Here is an 18,830-nt window from a genome sequence, read left to right on the forward strand (position 1 = left end):
TGCAGGACCAATCACAGAACGAATGCACAGTTGGCTTCACTGCTGGTTTCCCGTAGTGGAGATGCCTGCGCTCAAGGCCGACTGAAAAATCAGCTCAGGTGAGGACATCCAGGGGCATGTATTAAAAGTCAGCATCTACAGTATTTGTAGCTGCTGACTTAAAATTTTTGGGGGGAGGCCGGAGCTCCTCTTTAAGATTACATTGAATTTTACCTCTGCAATTATACAATATACACACATTTTATACAGTATAATGTCATAATTTGTTACATCAGTTGTTTTAGACTCCTTTTCCCAAAATGTGTAGACTAAACAGCAGTGTTACAGTGTGAGCGTGTGCAGGGGGGTGTGCAAGGTGTGCCTAATCACTCTGTGTGGTGCCATTTCCCCTTACTGTCCGGGCTTGCCCCATGTTGCACCCCTCCTCCCCCACACAGTGCTGCTGGCTTCCCTCCTTTCCTCTCCTCCCGGCTGCTGCGGGGGATGTTTCAGGATGGAGAGTGGGAGAAGGGGCTAATCAATATGTCGTTTACTGGCCCCTTCCTTTTCTGAATGAATACAGAGAGCACACTCACTCACTGTGTTCATTCATAACTGAAACATAGCAGACCTTGTTTACTATGCTTCAGTTTGTAAATGAACAGGAAGCCGCTCAGCACAGAGCACTTCCCATTCAATCACTGTCCAGAGAAAGACCTGTGTGTTTGAGTTAAGCTTTGGGGTTCACACCCTAAAGCAATAGGCTGTGCACCCCTATGGTTCAGCCGAACATGGGTTCAAACCAAACCCAAGCTCATCGTTACCTTTAACCAGGGATAAGCTCAGGTGGGTTCGGACGCAAGTCTTGAGCTAACCCACTAAGAAGCTCTCAAAGCAGACAGCCAATCATATGGAGCAGAGGCACGCCCTGTCCTGAAGCCGCTTGTACATGGGTTGTGTATACGTGCAATTGCGGGGTGGGGAATGCCTCCACCGCCTATGATTGACTGTCCGCTTTGACAGATTCCTGGTGGGATAGCTCAGGTGGGTTCTGTCTGAACATGCCTGAGCTCATCCCTGGTCAAGAGTAAGGTTGAGCTTGGGTTTGGTCTAAACCAAGAAGGAAGCTTATTAGGTCAATGGTCAATGTCATTGACCTTAAATGGTCATGTGGCCACATTAGGTCAGTGTTGTCTGGAGCAGTGGTCATCATCCCTGTCCTCAGGACCCACTAACAGGCCAGGTTTGCAAGATAACTGAAATACATCACAGGTGATATAATTTGCTGCTCAGTGATCGCAGTATTCTAGCCTTCATCTCCCCAAGGTAATACATAAAACCTGGCCTGTTAGTGAGCCCTGAGGACAGGGTTGATGACCACTGGTCTGGAGCATCCCTGCCCCTTTGTGTACATGCAGGTGCGAGGTAGGGAATGCTTGGGCCACACCTAATTTGCCTGGCGCTAAAAGCTTCTTTCTGGGTTCGGCCAGTTATGACTTCAGACTGAACCCAAGCTCTTCTCTAGTCATGATCGAAGTCCTCATCTCCATTTGTATCCTCTTTCCCCTGGCCACTCACTAATGCAATGAGCCACGGCACATGACTTTTACTTCAAGATGAGCCATTGATGTGATGTACAACCTGGCTTCACCTTCTCTATAAGCTGCAAAATGGTGGCAGCTAGTAGGGGGAATAGCTGGATTTTGTAGGGCAGATTTGAACAGAGTTTTTTCATGTACCAATGAGTTATTTACAAGCTAGATATTTAAAGTAGAAGTATGACCAATGCTTTTTTTGGCCCTACTTCTCCTATGGATCACAGGAGTGCAGTTAGTTCTGCACTACTGGGACCCATTTTCAGCTGACAGAAGGCTAAAGTCTGCAATCAGCTGACATCAATCAGCCAGTCCAGGTGCTGGAGTGATCCCGACTTTACAGTCTGGTTCCACCCAGATGCCTGGACCAGCAGCGGGCTCGGCCTCACAGTGAGCCGCTTGGAGACTAAGCCAGCCCCCCCACCGCTGCACAGCTCTGTGTTCAAGTGAGTGCTGGAAGAGCAGAGCAGAGAGCTGATGACTGACCGTCCTGACTCTCTGCACAGAGCGAAGGGGGGAACTGAGCAATCAGCGGTGATTGATCACTCAGTTGTAGAGTGTTGAGCCAACGAAAGGACAGATGCATCACTGGATCGATACTGCTTCCAACTACGTGAGTATTAATGTTCCCCCCCCAACCAACGCCATACTTTTCTTTAAATTCTAAAGGCAAAGAAAAGAATTGCTTTGATTGGATTTTTTGGAATGGATCTCTTTGTTTGTCATGTTAGTGTGACAGTCAGAGAGTAACACACAGAAAATAGGAAATCTATCTATACATCAGTCTGAGTTAAAAGCACCTACAATGATATGATGATAGATATTTAAAGAGAATAATCATTTTCTTTCGTAGGTCGAATTAACAGGACATAGTATCTTCGACTTCACCCATCCCTGCGATCACGATGAGATTAGAGAGAATCTCAGTTTGAAATGTGGTATGTTGATTTTCATTTGAATTTTGCACATTTTCAGAGTCCCAGGCAAGGCAAAGCTAAACATATGATGAAACAATACTTGAAGCAGTTTAGCCACATAAAAAAAAAAAGTTTCTCTACAGCTTTAGTTACATTGCTTACCTGTAATGAAGGATGTCCTATGATGCGCAGGCTGCTGGATTCTGCAGAGATCTTCACTGCAGGGTTGCCCTGTCCTCTTCCTGCTTCTGAACTTTTGGCACTGTGGGAATTACCAGCTTTGGGTCTCCAGGTTCCAGCTGCATTAAAGATGATCTGATGGGGAAATAAATGCCCCTTCCTGCCCTCTCCTCAACTGAGAAAAGTTCTTAAACTCTTCTGTGGAAGGGGGGAGAGAGTCATGTGACTTATCAGACACTCCTCCATTCTCAGATAGTTTTACAAGCAGGGTAATTGGTGAAAGAACTTTCATTGATTGGAGGAGTGGGCAGGAGGGGATCATCTTTATTGCAGCTGAGCCTGGAGACCTGGAAATGTTAACTCCAAGAGCGCCAGAAGTTCAGCAGCAGGAAGAGGACAGGGCACCCCTGCAGGAAAGATTTCTACAGAATCCAGCACCAGTGGCGGCTGGTGGTTTTTCCTTTTTGGGGGGGGGGGCGGCACCGGTCGGCTGGCAGGGGTGGCAAACCCCCCCCAGAGGACAATAGTAAATCAAAGGCCCGCACTTACCCCATCTAGGAAGCGGGCAGCGTGTCTAGCAGATTTCATCCTCCTCCTGTTGTGTAGATCACAGCGCCATCCCCCTCCTCCTAGCCGTCCAATAGGATCGCCTGACCTTTCAGTCAATCGGGAAACGGGTAGAATATTAATTTGCTTTTCTAACACACCTGGGTGGGCTCTGAGCACAATGCTCTGTGCCACGAGTCCACCCTATTTTGAAGCCTATTAGAGTCTATGGCTCAAATCAGGTGTTTAAAAAAAAACACCCCACCGCTGTAATTTATGCGCCCGGTGTCCTGCAATACTCCCAACTCACACATGCCTGCACAAAAGGCTGTATCTTAAATTGGGTGCTGAAATGACCAACGGCTAGAACCGACTGCAGTCGTGAGAAGGAAGTGTCACCTGCACACCAGGATCTCCAAAATTGGGTCCAAAATTTTAATCACATAGTATAAAAAAAATAAATAGAAGCGACGTTTCAGAGCCATGCAGGACCCCTTCATCAGGCATGTAGATTTCGATTTTAGTGCTAGGGTGGACTTTTTTTTAACAGCTTTGGTCTCTGGATCTAGAGTAAATCACAGTCAGGCTTGCTATGACAAGTCAGTAGATCAGGGTATGACTGGGCTTTAATATGGAAAAATCTTCTTTGTAATTTTTTTGTAATTTATGCATAATCAGCCAAAGCTGTGACACAAAAAAGCCCAAGTTGGCAGGAAGTGTTGATAGTTAAAATTCTATCCTCATTTAACCAATTTAGTTGCTTTTGACCTAATAGACCCATCATTGCCAAATTTGGGCTGTGAAATTATCTGATTTGTCTGATCATAGAGGGATCTGGAATTCCTATGATCAAACCTTTTGTGTCCTGGGCCATGGCAGACCAAGACTGAACAGCAGCCAGTCTAAATCTGTGTATGTCTTCTCCGCCCAGTCAGAGCGCTGCTGCCAACCAAGTACAATTATGAGGACCAGGTGCAGGATATATATAGAATGCTGGGAGTAGTACTGTTTTTTGTTTTTTTTCTTCTGGATTTGGATGGTGTTGAGGTGCTCTTTCCATCCCCTTTGCTAATTGCTTGACATGCCAAAATGCCAGTCTGGGCAACAATCCTAATTGGAACCAAGCACAAATATAATAATTTGTTGCAAGTCAAGGGGTGTGCAAACTCTAAGGCCTCCCTCACACGGCCATTTGGCCACATACAATGGATTCCAGTGGCAAGAATCAGCAAATTCCTGCAGCTGGAATGAAAGATGCATTTGAATCGTGGCAGCTGCACAGCCTATATAAACTGACTGCATCCAGGCTCAGACATCCATCCCTAACTGCAGGTAATCCCATGGTGTGTGGCTACATGTCTACCGCCATGGCCGCTGTCGGCCTGTCATTAGTTTATATACAGAGGTGAAATTTATTATTTGACCCCCTGCAGATTTTGTAAGTTTGTCCACTTACAAAGAAATGAAGGGTCTATAATTTTTATCATAGATGTATTTTAAATGATAGAGACAGAATATCAACCAAAAATTCAGAAAAAAAACACATTATACAAATGTTACAAACTGAGTTGCAGTTCAGTGAGTAAAATAAATATTTGATCTCCTACCAATTGACAATAATTCTGTCTCCCACAGACTGGCTACAGTAGGCGCTCATGTGATACACAGATTAGTCCTGTCAATTTTAAGAAGGTGCTCCTAACAACAACTCGTTATGTGTATAAAAGACACCTGTCCACAGAATTTCTTTCTTCCATTCAAACCTCACCATTATGGGTGAGACCAAAGAGCTGTCAAAGGACATCAGGGACAAGATTGTAGACCTGCAGAAGGCTGGAATGGGCTACAAGTCCATCAGCAAGAAGCTTGGTGATAAGGAGACAACTTTTGGAGTGATTTTTCGCAAATGGAAGAAATACAAAATAACCATCAATGGTCCTCGGTCTGGAGCTCCATGCAAGGTTTTGCCTCATGGGGTAAGGATAATCATAAGAAAAGTGAGGGATCCACCCAGAACTACACGGGAGGAGCTTGTGAATAATATCAAGGCAGTTGGGACCACAGTCACCAAAGAAACCATTGTGTAACACAATACACCACCATGTGTTGAAATCAAGGTCCCCTTCTTTAAGAAGGCACATGTACAGGTCCATCTGAAGTTTGCTAATAAACCTCTAAATGATTCAGAGAAGGATTGGGAGAAAGTGCTGTGGTCAGATGAGACCAAAATTGAGCTTTTTGGCAACTCAACTGTTTGGAGGAAGAAAAATGCTGACTATGACCCTAAGAACACCAGCCCTACAGTGAAGCACTGAGATGGAAACATGATGCTTTGGGGCTGTTTCTCTGCTAAATGTACAAGCCAACTTTGCCACATTGAGGGGCCAGTGGATGGGGCCATGTATTTTAAAATCTTGCTTGAGAACCTTCTTCCCTCAGCCAGAACACTGAAGGTCCTTGATGGGTCTTCCAGCATGACAATGGCCCAACAGATACCTCCAAGGCAACAAAGGAGTGGTTTAAGAAGAAGCACATTAAGGTCTTGTAGTGGCTTAGCCAGTCTCCAGACCTTAATCCAGGGATCCTCAAACTACGGCCCTCCAGCTGTTGCGGAACTACACATCCCATGAGGCATTGCAAAACTCTGACATTAACAGACATGACTGGGCATGATGGGAATTGTAGTTCCTGAACAACTGGAGGGCCGTAGTTTGAAGACCCCTGCCTTAATCCTATAGAAAATGTATAAATACAAAAATAATACTGCGCATGTGAAAAGATAATTCAGTGTGAAAAAAAAAAGCAGCACCACTAATGTGAGATATTACCACAATAAACAAGAAACGAAATAAAGGTGTTTGCGCTACAGTGATTGATATTAAAAATACAGAAAAAAAAATATATAAATAAATGAACAGTACAGAAATATCAGTCTCTCAAATGGACCATAATGGTCAAAATGGAAAATGTATGGAGGGAGCTGAAACTTCGAGTTGCCAAGCGGCAGACAAGAAACCTTAAGTATTTAGAGAAGATCTGTAAAGAAGAGTGGACCAAAATCCCTCCTGAGATGTGTGCAAACCTGGTAACCAACTACAAGAAACGTCTGACCTCTGTGTCTTGCCACCACAGTACTAAGTCATGTTTTTCTTGGGGATCAAATACTTATTTTACTCACTGAACTGCAACTCCATTTATAACATTCGTATCGCGTCTTTTTTTTTCTGGATTTTTGGTTGATATTCTGTCTCTCTCATTTCAAATACACCTGTGATAAAAAATAATAGACCCTTCATTTCTGTGTAAGTGGGCAAACTTACAAAATCTTCAGGTGATCAAATACATTTTTATCCCCACCGTAGACGCTGCTATTTGCCTGCGCCGATCATTCCAGCCGCAAGAATCCTCTGATTCTTGCAGCTGGAGAGTAAAGTGTATGCATGAGCTTGGGATTGGTCGGAACCCATGTTCACTGAACCCAGAAGGAAGCTTTATTAGGTCAATGTCATCGTCCTCATATGTGTCCAGGAACATCCCTACCCTTTTGTGTACATGGAGGTGCAGGGTATGGAATGCCAGGGGTGCAGCTGATTGGCTCAGGGCTAAAAGCTTCCTCCTGGGTTCGGCCGAACATAGGCTCATCCCTAATCAAGAGCCCATCTCCATCTCTATCCACTTTCCAAGATTAAATTCAAATTTTCACTGTACTGCTCAAACTATTTGTGCAATATACATCCTGTATTATAATAATAATTTTATATGGCCTGTTTTAATTTAACACGAAGGTGCAGGACTAAACAAGAAGAACAGAGATGCAAGTACAGAACGGGATTTTTTCATGAGGATGAAATGCACTGTCACCAACAGAGGCCGAACCGTGAATCTCAAATCTGCTACCTGGAAGGTAAACAGATGGTTGTTACTTAACCTTGAACTCCCTCTGGAAGAAAATACCAGTAAACCTTTTTAATGTCAGGCTATTTTTTTTTTTTTGAGCAAGAACTCCAAGTGTCACTCTTCATTTAGATACTCGCTCCTCGCAGCTCATTTTTTTAATTATAGAAGGAGCTGCGGGGGATTGCAGTGTGTGTCATAGCTAGTTGATTTGTAGATGTTGCTTTAGGCAAGCTTCATTTTCTGCTAAAGGCTCAACATTTTTTGGAACATTATTTCCTCTTTACTTTAATTAAACAGCAGGCAGATTGTAAATGGTGTTTCATTATTTCTGACGGAATCATTTTTTTAAAAAATCCTATCGGTAGCATTTTCTATGTTCCTCTTATTGCAGATACACTATATTACCAAAAGTGTTGGGACGCCTGCCCATACACGCACATGAACTTTAATGGCATCCCAGTCTTAGTCTGTAGGGTTCAATATTGAGTTGGCCCACCCTTTGCAGCTATAACAGCTTCAACTCTTCTGGGAAGGCCGTCCGCAAGGTTTAGGAGTGTGTCTATGGGAATGTTTGACCATTCTTCCAGAAGCGCATTTGTGAGGTCAGACACTGATGTTGGATGAGAAGGCCTGGCTCGCAGTCTCCGCTCTAATTCATCTCAAAGGTTTTCTATCGGGTTAAGGTCAGGAACCTGTGCAGGCCAGTCAAGTTCCTCCACCCCAAACCCGCTCATCCATGTATTTATGGACCTTGCTTTGTACACTGGTGCTCAGTCATGTTGGAACAAGAAGGGGTCATCCCCAAACTGTTCCCACAAAGTTGGGGGCATGAAATTGTCCAAAATGTCTTGGTATGCTGACGCCTTAAGAGTTCCTTCATTGGAACTAAGAGGCCAAGCCCAACCCCTGAATAACAACCCCCACACCATAATCCCCCCGCCACCAAATGATATGGACCAGTGCACAAAGCAAGATCCATAAAGACGTGGTTGAGTGAGTTTGGGGTGGACGAACTTGACTGGCCTGCACAGAGTCCTGACCCCAACCCCATAGAACACCTTAACCACTTGCCGACCGCCGCATGTACATATACGTCGGCAGAATGGCACGGACAGGGAAATGGGCATAAAGGTACGTCCCTTTAAATTTGCCGCCGTGTGGTCGCGTGCGCGCCGGACCCTGCCGCGAGCTCCGTGAGTGTGATCGTGGGTCCCGCGGACTCAATGTCTGCGGGGATACTCGCGATCGTCTCACGGAGAGGAAGAACGGGGAAATGCTGATGTAAACAAGCTTTCCCCCATTCTGGCTAATGACACTGACACTGATCACAGCTCCCTGTAATCTGGAGCGGTGATCAGTGTCGGGTCACACGTAGCCCCTCCCCCCCCACAGTTAGAATCACTCCCTAGGACACACTTAACCCCTGCAGCACCCCCTCCTGGTTAACCGCTTCACTGCCAGTCACATTTACACAGTAATCTATGCATTTTTAATCGCACTGATTGCTGTATAAATGTGAATGGTCCCAAAATAGCTCCAAAAGTGTCCGATGTGTCACGATAGAAATCGCTGATCGCCGCCATTACTAGTAAAAAAAAAAATTATTAATAAAAATGCTATAAAACTATCCCCTATTTTGTAGACGCTATAACTTTTGCGCAAACCAATCAATATACGCTTATTGCAATTTTTTTTCCAAAAATATGTAGAAAAATACGTTAGGGCCTAAACTGAGGAAAAAAAAAGTTTTTTTATATATTTTTTGGGGATATTTATTATAGTAAAAAATAATGCGTTTTTTTTTCAAAATGGTCGCTCTTTTTTTGTTTATAGCGCAAAAAATAAAATACCACCAAATCAAATCAAATACCACCAAAAGAAAGCTCTATTTGTGGGGAAAAAAGGACGTCAATTTTGTTTGGGAGCCACGTCGCGACCGCGCAATTGTCAGTTAAAGCGACGCAGTGCCGAATCGCAAAAAGTGCTCTGGTCTTTGGCCAGCCAAATTGTCCGGGGCTGAAGTGGTTAATAATACAACCAAACCTACAAACACAAAGACGCACTGGAGAGGTTGAGACCAGCCCATTAATTTTGCATTGGTTGTGAATGTGTATAAATGCATACAAAACAATTGGTAGTGTTAACACACTTGAGCTGCAGCTCACCACGATGCACAAGCAATTAACCCTAACTGACTATAAGTTTAAGTTCACATTTTGTAAAAAAAAAAAAAAAAAAAATTGCACATCTTTTTGCAGGTAAAAAAAAATGTAAATTTATTATTTTTTTACATTGCAGCCTTTAAAGCATTGCACCTGCGATCAGCAGATCGTTGGTTCCATGCGATGATCCTGCTGTCTGCCTGTACCTCCGATAGGAGCAGGCAGTTACTGAATGGCAGGAAGAATCAATGAACTACAAATGCGCTCACCAGCGCCCTCACAGTTCACTAAGAACTACAAGCTATTAGCCACAATGCTGACGATATTTTTCTTTTTGAGCAAGAACTGCAGGTGTCACTTTTCAATATTTGTAATCTAATTCATTAATAGGAAACTATGAATGAATGATGCGGCCATGTGGGCATAGCCCTTCACCCCCACATTGTTTTCAAATTATGACAGCGGGTGCGGGGAGAAGAGCCCCCCGCCCACTCTCACAAAACAGGAAGCGATGGCCGTGGGAGGTAGGTCAGTAGGAGCATTTTACATGTTACACCCTAAATATGGGTGTAACATGTATCATTCTTCTAAAAGTGAACTTAGCCTTTAAAAGTATACTCTAGTCAAGCTGAATATTGTTTGGCTTCACTCAACCGATTGGAGCACGAGAAGGAAGGTTACTGCCCATAGACTTTGTATTAATCCTGCTAAATTAAACTTATATTACAGAATAGACTTTGTCTCTTTAGTGGTAGGTGTGCCCATTTTTGACAGCCATCTGATTGAATATAGCCTAGGAGTCCAAAGTGTTTTATTGATTTTACAAGAAAGCAATGCGTTTCGGTGACTTAAAATCCCCCTTTACCAGGCCAAGAAATCTAGAAATTGAAATATCAAATTTAAGAAGCATTGATGAGCAAAAAACAATATTAAAGTGCAACTAAACCCTCCTATTGTTTCCAGCCATGGAAGCTGCCATGGTGGCCTTTGTTTGATCTTCAACTACCATGATGCCGCACATGTGATCAGTTATGACTCCAGCCATTGGATGGTTTGACAGTTTGGTTGAGAGCACAACCAATGTGACATTTACATTCCCAGAATAAACCAGGAATTTAACTGATTTTAACAGATTTTTGAAACTGTTAAATTGACGGGTTTAGTTCCGCTTTATCCACCCAAAAGTTAAATGTCCATGAAGAGTGGTAAAATAACCACTTTAATCAATTGACTTATTTAACCCAAAAAATACATCAAAACCTAATGATGAGATAAAATGTGTTATGTCCCTAAAGGTAGAATAATAAGGCCATTGAGCTATTCAGTTAAAAAAGACCATACAAACTAATAACATTTAATCTCATGAATAGATTTTAGACTTTGGTGTATATTTGGGGTTAATCCTATTTTTAGTGTTTAGTGGTTTTGCCACATATTCACCTTTTGGGTGATTATTATTTTCCTTTGCTTATTGATGTTTCTCATATTTTTTATTCCAGAGTTTATTTTTCTTGTAGCCCTTGTGAAGGGAGATTTTTTGGCCCTTAAACATGTTGGCTGCCTGGTTGCTTTCTTGTGGAAACAATAAAATACTTTGGACTTGAAAGATGTTTTTGTGGCTGAATTACATGTGGATCACTTAAAGCGGTAGTAAACTGCATAAAAATACATAGGCACCGGGCTGTTTAAGTCATAATGTGCTAGTAAGCATCGCATAATAACACAATATGACAGACTTACCTGAAAACGAATCCCTCCAGCAGCACGCTGTCACAGCTGGAGGCACTTCCATCTTCATCCAGTCTTCTTTCCGGGTTTGTGGGCTTTGGCAAAATGAATGGCCAAGCCGCGTTGACGTCACTCCCTCGCATGCGTGCGGGAGTCGCTGTTTACGGCATGGCTCTGAAGGAATGGCACGGGTGGCTGTTCCTTCAGAGCGCATGCGCCGGTGACGTCACGGTGCACGTTTAGGGGATAATTACTATACCAGGGTGGATTTGATTTAAATCAAGTTGATTTAAATCCTAATTTTTAAAGAGCGACTGTCATCTCTGTCCCTCGGCGGCTCCTCCTCTGACCCGCTGTTGACTTACCAACAGTCCACATTCACTTTAATGGGACGGCTGGTGATACGGCAGTGACACAACAAGATGAGGGACGTGGCGGCAGCAGGTGAGTGGATGCCCGATAACGGGTGCTGCCATGATGTATCAGAAATGACAGGTGCTCTTTAAATGTAAGGACTTATTCTTGCTGGTAGTTAGAATCTTTATTATTTGCAAACAAAATGAAGGTTTCCTTTTTAGAATAATAAGCAGTCCGGTTAGTAAAACAGCGATATCAGAACCGATTCAACCATATAGTTTGTAGTGTACATAGATTTGCAAAACAAAGGGATAAAGGAATTTTCCTGAACTTTGTTTTATCTCATGGTTACTGTGAAATTGTGTGAAATCATCAATGCAGTGCATGTGATCTCAGCTTGCAGAGTTTGGTTTCATCGAGTGAGTTTACCAAAAACTATATGGCAGAATATACAGCCTCATGCTATATAACTAAGCTCCATTTCATGCTGAATAAACTAAATTATTAATGTATCCGAAATAGAAAACTATCTTTAGATAGATTTTTACTCTAAAAGCATTTTATTAAAATAAATTTAATAAAAATCAAAAAAAATCAATTTAAATTAAAAAAAAAATTGATTTAAATAAAAAAAAATCAGATTTTTTTGAGAAAAAATCATTGATTTTTATCCACCCTGTACTGTACCTATAGGTAAGCGTAAACATCATGCATGGGAGTTTACTCCGACTTTATTTTTTGGGTAGACCCCACCTCTGAGGGGCCCCTATTTTGTGGGGAGCTGCAGAACCTAAGCTATCAGGCTCAACTAATGACTTTTCTAGATTGTAAGCTTTAACGAGCAGGGCCCCCGGATCCCTACTGTATTGTATTGTAACTGTGCTGTCTGCCCTCATGTTGTAAAGAGCTGCGCAAACTGTTGGCGCTATATAAATCCTGTATAATAATAATAATTAACAGAAGCTTTGTGTCCAGTGCCTCATTTCTCCCCTTTCTTGGATCTCGTTGATTGTGAAAACTTTGCTTCCTTTTGTCAGGTACTTCACTGCACTGGCCACGTGAAGGTGTACAACGCCTACAATCCGCATGCACTCTGCGGCTACAAAGAACCTCTGCTGAATTGCCTGGTGATGATGTGTCAGCCAATCCAGCACCCCTCCAACATCGACATCCCACTGGACAGCAAGACCTTCCTGAGCCGACACAGCATGGACATGAAATTCACATACTGTGATGACAGGTGAGGGCGGCCGAGACTCTGAATTTCCATTTCGGAATTCCCTTACTGTGGATTCTGTAGAGAGGGCAGAGAAGCCGTCGGTCCTTGAAAACGTGTTTTTGTGTGATGTCATCTAGGCAAGCTCAGTTGGATAATAAAGGGGATCTCTACTCTGCCTCTAAATTTATCCAACTCAAACCACAGAAATACAACAAGAGTGCAAAGCCAAGGGCTAAGAGTCCAAAATGCTTTAATAGTTCTTTAGAGACAAAAAAAAAAAAAAAACAACGCGTTTCGGAAGCCACATGCTTCCCTTTCTCAAGGTCTAAAGCAGGGATATGCAATTATCGGACCTCCAGCTGTTGCCGAACTACAAGTCCCATGAGGCATAGCAAGACTCTGACAGCCACAAGCATGACACCCAGAGGCAGAGGCATGATGGGACTTGTAGTTTTGCAACAGCTGGAGGTCCGCTAATTGCAGATCCCTGGTCTAAAGATTTAAACAATGTATATGAGTTCAAAGCGAACAAATTCTGTTTCAGGCAGCTGCAGCATACAGCTGTTAACAATGGCAAGACTTCAGACTGTTTTGAACATTCTGTATACAGCCCAATACCTATTTTATTTGCTAAAGAGTTTCCTCTGAGTCTATATAAGCTTTTTAAATCTTTACATTTTTAATGAACTGTCTCTCCCAAAATGCACTAAAGAACTACTAAAGCATTTCAGATTTTTAACCTTTGGCTCTGCACTCCTGTTGTATTCTCATGCCTTGAGTTGTTTCCTCGGTACCCATTAGAGCACATGTGTCAAATACAAGGGGGGCAGAATGCATCCGGCCTGCCAAGCCCTTTCATATAGCCCTCTCACCTCTCCTGCAGCTGCGGTACATCCCTCACCACCACCCCCCCCACCTGCAGCACTTCTCAGCAGGCGGCAGCAAATAGGAAGACAGAACTCCTCCTACAGATCCTGCTTCTCTCTGTGCATCCGCATAGATGCTAATCTCTGCCACCCCTCCCGTCTCAGCTGTTTGCAGCAGAAAGGGGGACAGAGCTCCTCTTACAGATCCTGCGCCTCTCTGTGCAGCCGCAGCACCCCCATGTCTCTGCCTCCCCTTGGCTCATCATGGTCCTCCTCCAGACCCTGCACTTTTTGCGTCTCTTCTCTGCCCCAGCTTGGGGGGGTGCACTGTAATGTAAGGAAGGGTGGGGGACTCTTGAATTCTGATGGTGGGAGATACTCGACACTATTGTAAGGGGGGGGGGAGTGTACTGCCCACCATAATGCTGAACCGCAAGCAATAAAATTGAGTTTGACATCCCTGCATTAGAGGGAGTAGGCAAGCTGGATCCAGTGAGCTCACAGAATTGGTGCATTTCCTTCACTCCTAAAAGAGAAGTATCCGAAGTCTCAGAACCACCTGGATGAGTTTTCTTTGGAGTCCAAATTTATCCAGTCCTCTTTTATGCCACTTGAGAATGATGTAGGTTTTCATTCTATCACTCACTGTAACAGAGGTCACATCCCTCCAATGCCTTTAAATCACTAATATTGCTTTTTAAAGCAACATGGTATTAGGAGAAATATTTTTAATGTATTTTAGACGCTAATGAGATGGCCCACTGTCGATTAATATTAATAAAAGGCTATACCTCGTTTAAGCTATTTTGATCCTGTTATTTATCTTGGATCTGCCTAATGCTTAGTAATGCTGAACAATGCTTGGGCCTTTCTGATCCTCCTCACTGCATGCATTAAAAAATAGATACAATTTTGGCCAATTATTGCTGAATCACCCCAAAATTCGAGATGCGGGTGGCCCTGCATGCACCGCTTTGTTGACAAAAGTCCATTTAAATATCAACTTAGCCTGGTGGACAATATAGCCTGAACCATGACTGCGTCCTATCAGATACAGCCACTGTTCAGGTATTCAGACAACTGTGGGGGCCTGAATACACATTAGCCGTCAGTAGATGTCCTCCATCCATGCTGTTAACTTAGTTGGGGGAATCAGTTGATTTAATTGAGCCGTCTATGGGGGTCTTTAGACATTAAAGCCTAGCGCACACTAGTTTTTTTTCCTGCAACCCAGCAGGGCTGAACGAAAAAAAAAAAAAAACAGCTTAGGAGGAGCCACTGTACTAACTATCCGGCATTAGTACAGCAATCTCCCCTGCTGTGGCATTGTGTTCTGTTCGGACTGACTGCAGTACACCCGGCCGGTTTCTATTGAACCGGCTGATGCCACCCAACATTCGGCCCCTGTGTACTGGGCTTTAGACTCTGCAGACTCTAATTACATCCATAATATAAAAACTGCGCTATAAATCACCTATCCCTAAAAAGTAAACAAATAATAAACAGTGAGCAGCAATTAATTTGCGTAACACAATCACAAGCAGTAAATAAAAAAGTAAGAATCACGCTACATAATAAATGTTAAGTCAATAAATGAATCTATATGAAGTATGTTCATCTGTGTGACGTTATCCACAAGCAATGTGATAATGCATCAATCTCTACAATGACAGTGTCCATCACCCATCACCAAAAACCGCAGTGAATCCACCAGCTGTAGAGACTGCTTACCAGCTCCTGTAGACCCTTTATTATAGGGGGTTGATGTACGCTTATGGCTTAAAATCCAGCTGTTTCTCCTCATCTCCGGGCATTTCCACACTTCCGATATCACTCAGTAAGTTGGATAATAGTAAAGCTCCACATAGTGTAAAATCCTTGGTGGGCTTGTTAAGTATAAAAAATAACACTCACAGCAAAGAGTAAAATAAGCACCTTAAGTTTGGTGTGTTGGCCGGCACATAACCAAACAAACCCGCCTGTCGGGACATGAGAGAGATGGTGATGTCAGCACATCGCTCCTTCTTGCGCGTTTCGTCACAAATGACTTCGTTCTGGGGCACGACGGACGGGTTTGTTTGGTTGTGTGCCGGCCAACACACCAAACTAATGCAGCGTGCACACGATCGCACATTCCGACAACAAAATCCATGTTTTTTTTCCCGACGGATGTTGGCTCAAACTTGCCTTGCATACACACGATCACACAAAGTTGGTCTGAAATTGAGAACCTCAAGAACGCGGTGACGTACAACACGTACGACGAGCCGAGAAAAATGAAGTTCAATAGCCAGTCGCTGCTCTTCTGCTCGATTCCGAGCATGCGTGGCACTTTGTGTGTGTCGGAATTGTGTACACACGATCGGAATTTACACGAACGGATTTCGTTGTCGGAAAATTTGAGATCCAGATCTCAAATTTTGTGCGACGGAAATTCCGATGGAAAATGTCCGATGGAGCCCACACACGGTCGGAATTTACGACAAAAGGCTCCCATCGAACATTTTCCGTCGGAAAATCCGACCGTGTGTACGAGGCATTAAGGTGCTTATTTTACTCATTGCTGTGAGTGTAATTTTTTATACTTCATAAACCCACCAAGGATTTTACACTGTGGAGCCTTTGATCTCTTTTTGGTGCCTAAGTAATATACAACTTACTGAGTGATATAGGAAGTGTGGAGAAGCCTGGAGATGAGCAGAAAGGCTCCGGTTGGATTTTTAGGCATTTTTAGGCGTACATCAACCCCCTATAATAAAGGGTCTACAGGAGCTGGTAAGCAGTCTCTACAGCTGGTGGATTCACTGCAGTTTTTGGTGATGGGTGATGGACACTGTCATTGTAGAGATTGAGGCATTATCGCATTGCTTGTGGATAACGTCACACAGATGAACATAATTCATATGGATTAATTTATGGACTTTACATCCATAATATACTTTCTAGCCAGAGACCATGTGATGTTGGCTGCCTAGGCATTATGTCAAATGAGCAATCCCAGGAGCCGGGATTTTTTTTTTATTTGGCATAAAAAAGAGCTAATCTTTAACTCTATATAATAACATAATTTGGTAATGTTCCATGCGTCCTACTAATTTATGTGATTTTTTTTTTTTTTTTTTTTTTTTTTTTATCATAGGTCCACTTTAATGTTGTTAATACAGTGGGAAAACAATTTTGTGTGGCCAGACATTATGAGATTATCTATTGTATCTTTACAATGTGTATTATAAAAGCCTACGTTTTTTACTGATTGTATTATACGTTTTCTATAAAGATATGTCATATAGACGGGCAGCTTAGCCAACGGTTGATACAAGGTAGTAAAAAACTCACTTGTCTCTGCTTTACATTGTAAAACAAAGGTTTACCTTTTATTGGGTAATTTGCTTACGTTTGACACACTGGCGGTCACAGATTGCGTGTAAGGAGAGAAGACTGACGGACGCCAGGTTTTGGTGTGAGAACTATTAGGTGACGGTTTGCTTTCACTTTGCTTTCTATGGGTTGTGCCTTTGGACAAAGTTCATTTTGGCCACTGACTACTCTCCATGATTAGAAGAGAAATAAGCCACCATATATTCAAATCTGAACAGCACTCGGTCCCAAAAAAGTGTCTAACAAAATAAAAGAACCATTTGCCCATGGGACGTTGATAGTGGTGCCCATTAACAAGTACAACAAGGTCACTCTCTATGATTGTCTGAAGAGCCAAGCAAGTAAGGTCTCTGCCAAGTGCCAAGTCAGTGTGCCAATGTGTGGCAATGTGTTTAAACTGAGTCATAAAAACATAGAAGAATGACGGCCGAAAAAAGACCAAGTGGTCCATCAAGTCTGCCCCTTTTCTTTACTTGTGTCGGGAGTTAATGTGTGTTGCATGTTAGGGCATCCCATTGAAAAAAAAAAGGCTGCCAATGCATCCCTGTGTAGCACCCTCTAGTGCAGGGGTAAGCAACCTGGGGGCCTCCAGCTGTTGCAGAACTACCATCATGCCTCTGGGAGTAATTGTAACTGCCAGCCTTGCAATGCCTCATGGGAAATGTAGTTCCACAACAGCTGGAGGACCCCAGGTTGCCTACCCCTGCTCCAGTGTGTGCTACTAGAGTGAGAGTAGGAAAAATATACTCTTATGCCCCGTACACACGAGCGTAATTTCCATCGGAAAAATTTTGGATGGTTTTTCCAACGGAATTCCGCTCAAGCTTGGCTTGCATACACACGGTCACACAAAAGTTCTCTTAACTTTCGACCGTCAAGAATGCGGTGACGTACAACACTACGACGAGCCGAGAAAATGAAGCTCAATGCTTCTGAGCATGCGTCGAATTGTTTCCGAGCATGCGTGTTTTTTTGCGCGTTGGAATTGCATACAGACAAACGGCATTTCCGATAGGAACTTTTTCCGTTGAAAAATAGAGAACCAGCTCTCAATCTTTTGCTGGCGGAAATTCAGGCAGAAAAAGTTGGATGGAGCATACACACGGTCGGAATATCCGACCAAAAGCTCCCATCACACTTTTTTTGACGGAAATTCCGACCGTGTGTATGCAGCATAACTCATGTCTAGTCTGTGAGTCTGTAATTGGGTCAGAGTTACTATAAGTTAGGCAGGCATGACTCCTACAGACTGCTCTATGGTGCCTCCCCTTGGATCTGGGAAGTTGGAGAACATTCTAAATCCTCTTGGGAGCGGAAGCAAGGAGGTGCTCTGCATATTTATGGGCCCTTAGCCAATCCCCAGGAGAGAGTCTGACAGGGAACTGAGGAGCCCATAATAGGAATGAGGCATGCAGGGAAGGGTGTCGGGTGGAAGATGGAGAAGCAGGGCTGAGGAGAGGCTGTCGGTGGCCCTTAAAGGACAACTGCCGGGAAGGGGTTTTACCTCCGGATGGAGCTCGGGAAGCTGGCCAGGAAGAATCCCACCACAGGAGGCAGTTGGAGGGACCTTAACTGGAAAGGCAGCTGGGTCAAGGAGAGACAGTGAGTAGATCAGCACGGTGCAGGGACAGACAAAAGGAGAGACTGCCAGAAGCTGTAGCGGTGCTCTCTTGAAGACAGCGGTGTGCCAAGTCTTCATTCTACCTTACCCTGGGAGTTCTCCGTGTGTGTGTCAGTCGGGAGGGCTGGGAAGAGGAAGCAGCCAGGTGGGCTGGTGGCAGCAAGGTGGACTAGCATTTCTGCAAGCAGTAAAGCTGGGATCAGTGTCTACTTTACCAAGGGCCTGCAAGTTCCTAGCCTGTAATGGGCTGTTGATAAACAAGTGACTGTTAGTTCCTCCAGGAGTGATCCAGTAGGAGCTGTACATAAAGGAACCAAGTTTGTGCAGGAGGAAGGAAGAAGAGGAATCTATAAATAGGGAGGAAGTTGTACCTGGTTAGTTTGTT

At 43.6% G+C, this 18,830-nt stretch overlaps 1 protein-coding gene across 2 annotated transcripts in view; it reads left to right on the forward strand.

The window, feature by feature from the left end:
* Nucleotides 1-18,830, forward strand: part of EPAS1 (endothelial PAS domain protein 1) — a 510,313-nt gene that overhangs the window by 452,900 nt on the left and 38,583 nt on the right. For both annotated transcript variants that reach the window (XM_073628490.1, XM_073628489.1), the window contains exons 4-6: nt 2,428-2,512; nt 7,003-7,121; nt 12,399-12,601. In XM_073628490.1, coding sequence (XP_073484591.1) covers nt 2,428-2,512; nt 7,003-7,121; nt 12,399-12,601 — 407 coding nt within the window. The remainder of the gene's footprint in view (nt 1-2,427; nt 2,513-7,002; nt 7,122-12,398; nt 12,602-18,830) is intronic.

The sequence above is a fragment of the Aquarana catesbeiana genome, linkage group LG04, assembly GCF_042186555.1.
Source record: "Aquarana catesbeiana isolate 2022-GZ linkage group LG04, ASM4218655v1, whole genome shotgun sequence".
NCBI classification, from domain to species: Eukaryota; Metazoa; Chordata; class Amphibia; order Anura; family Ranidae; genus Aquarana; species Aquarana catesbeiana.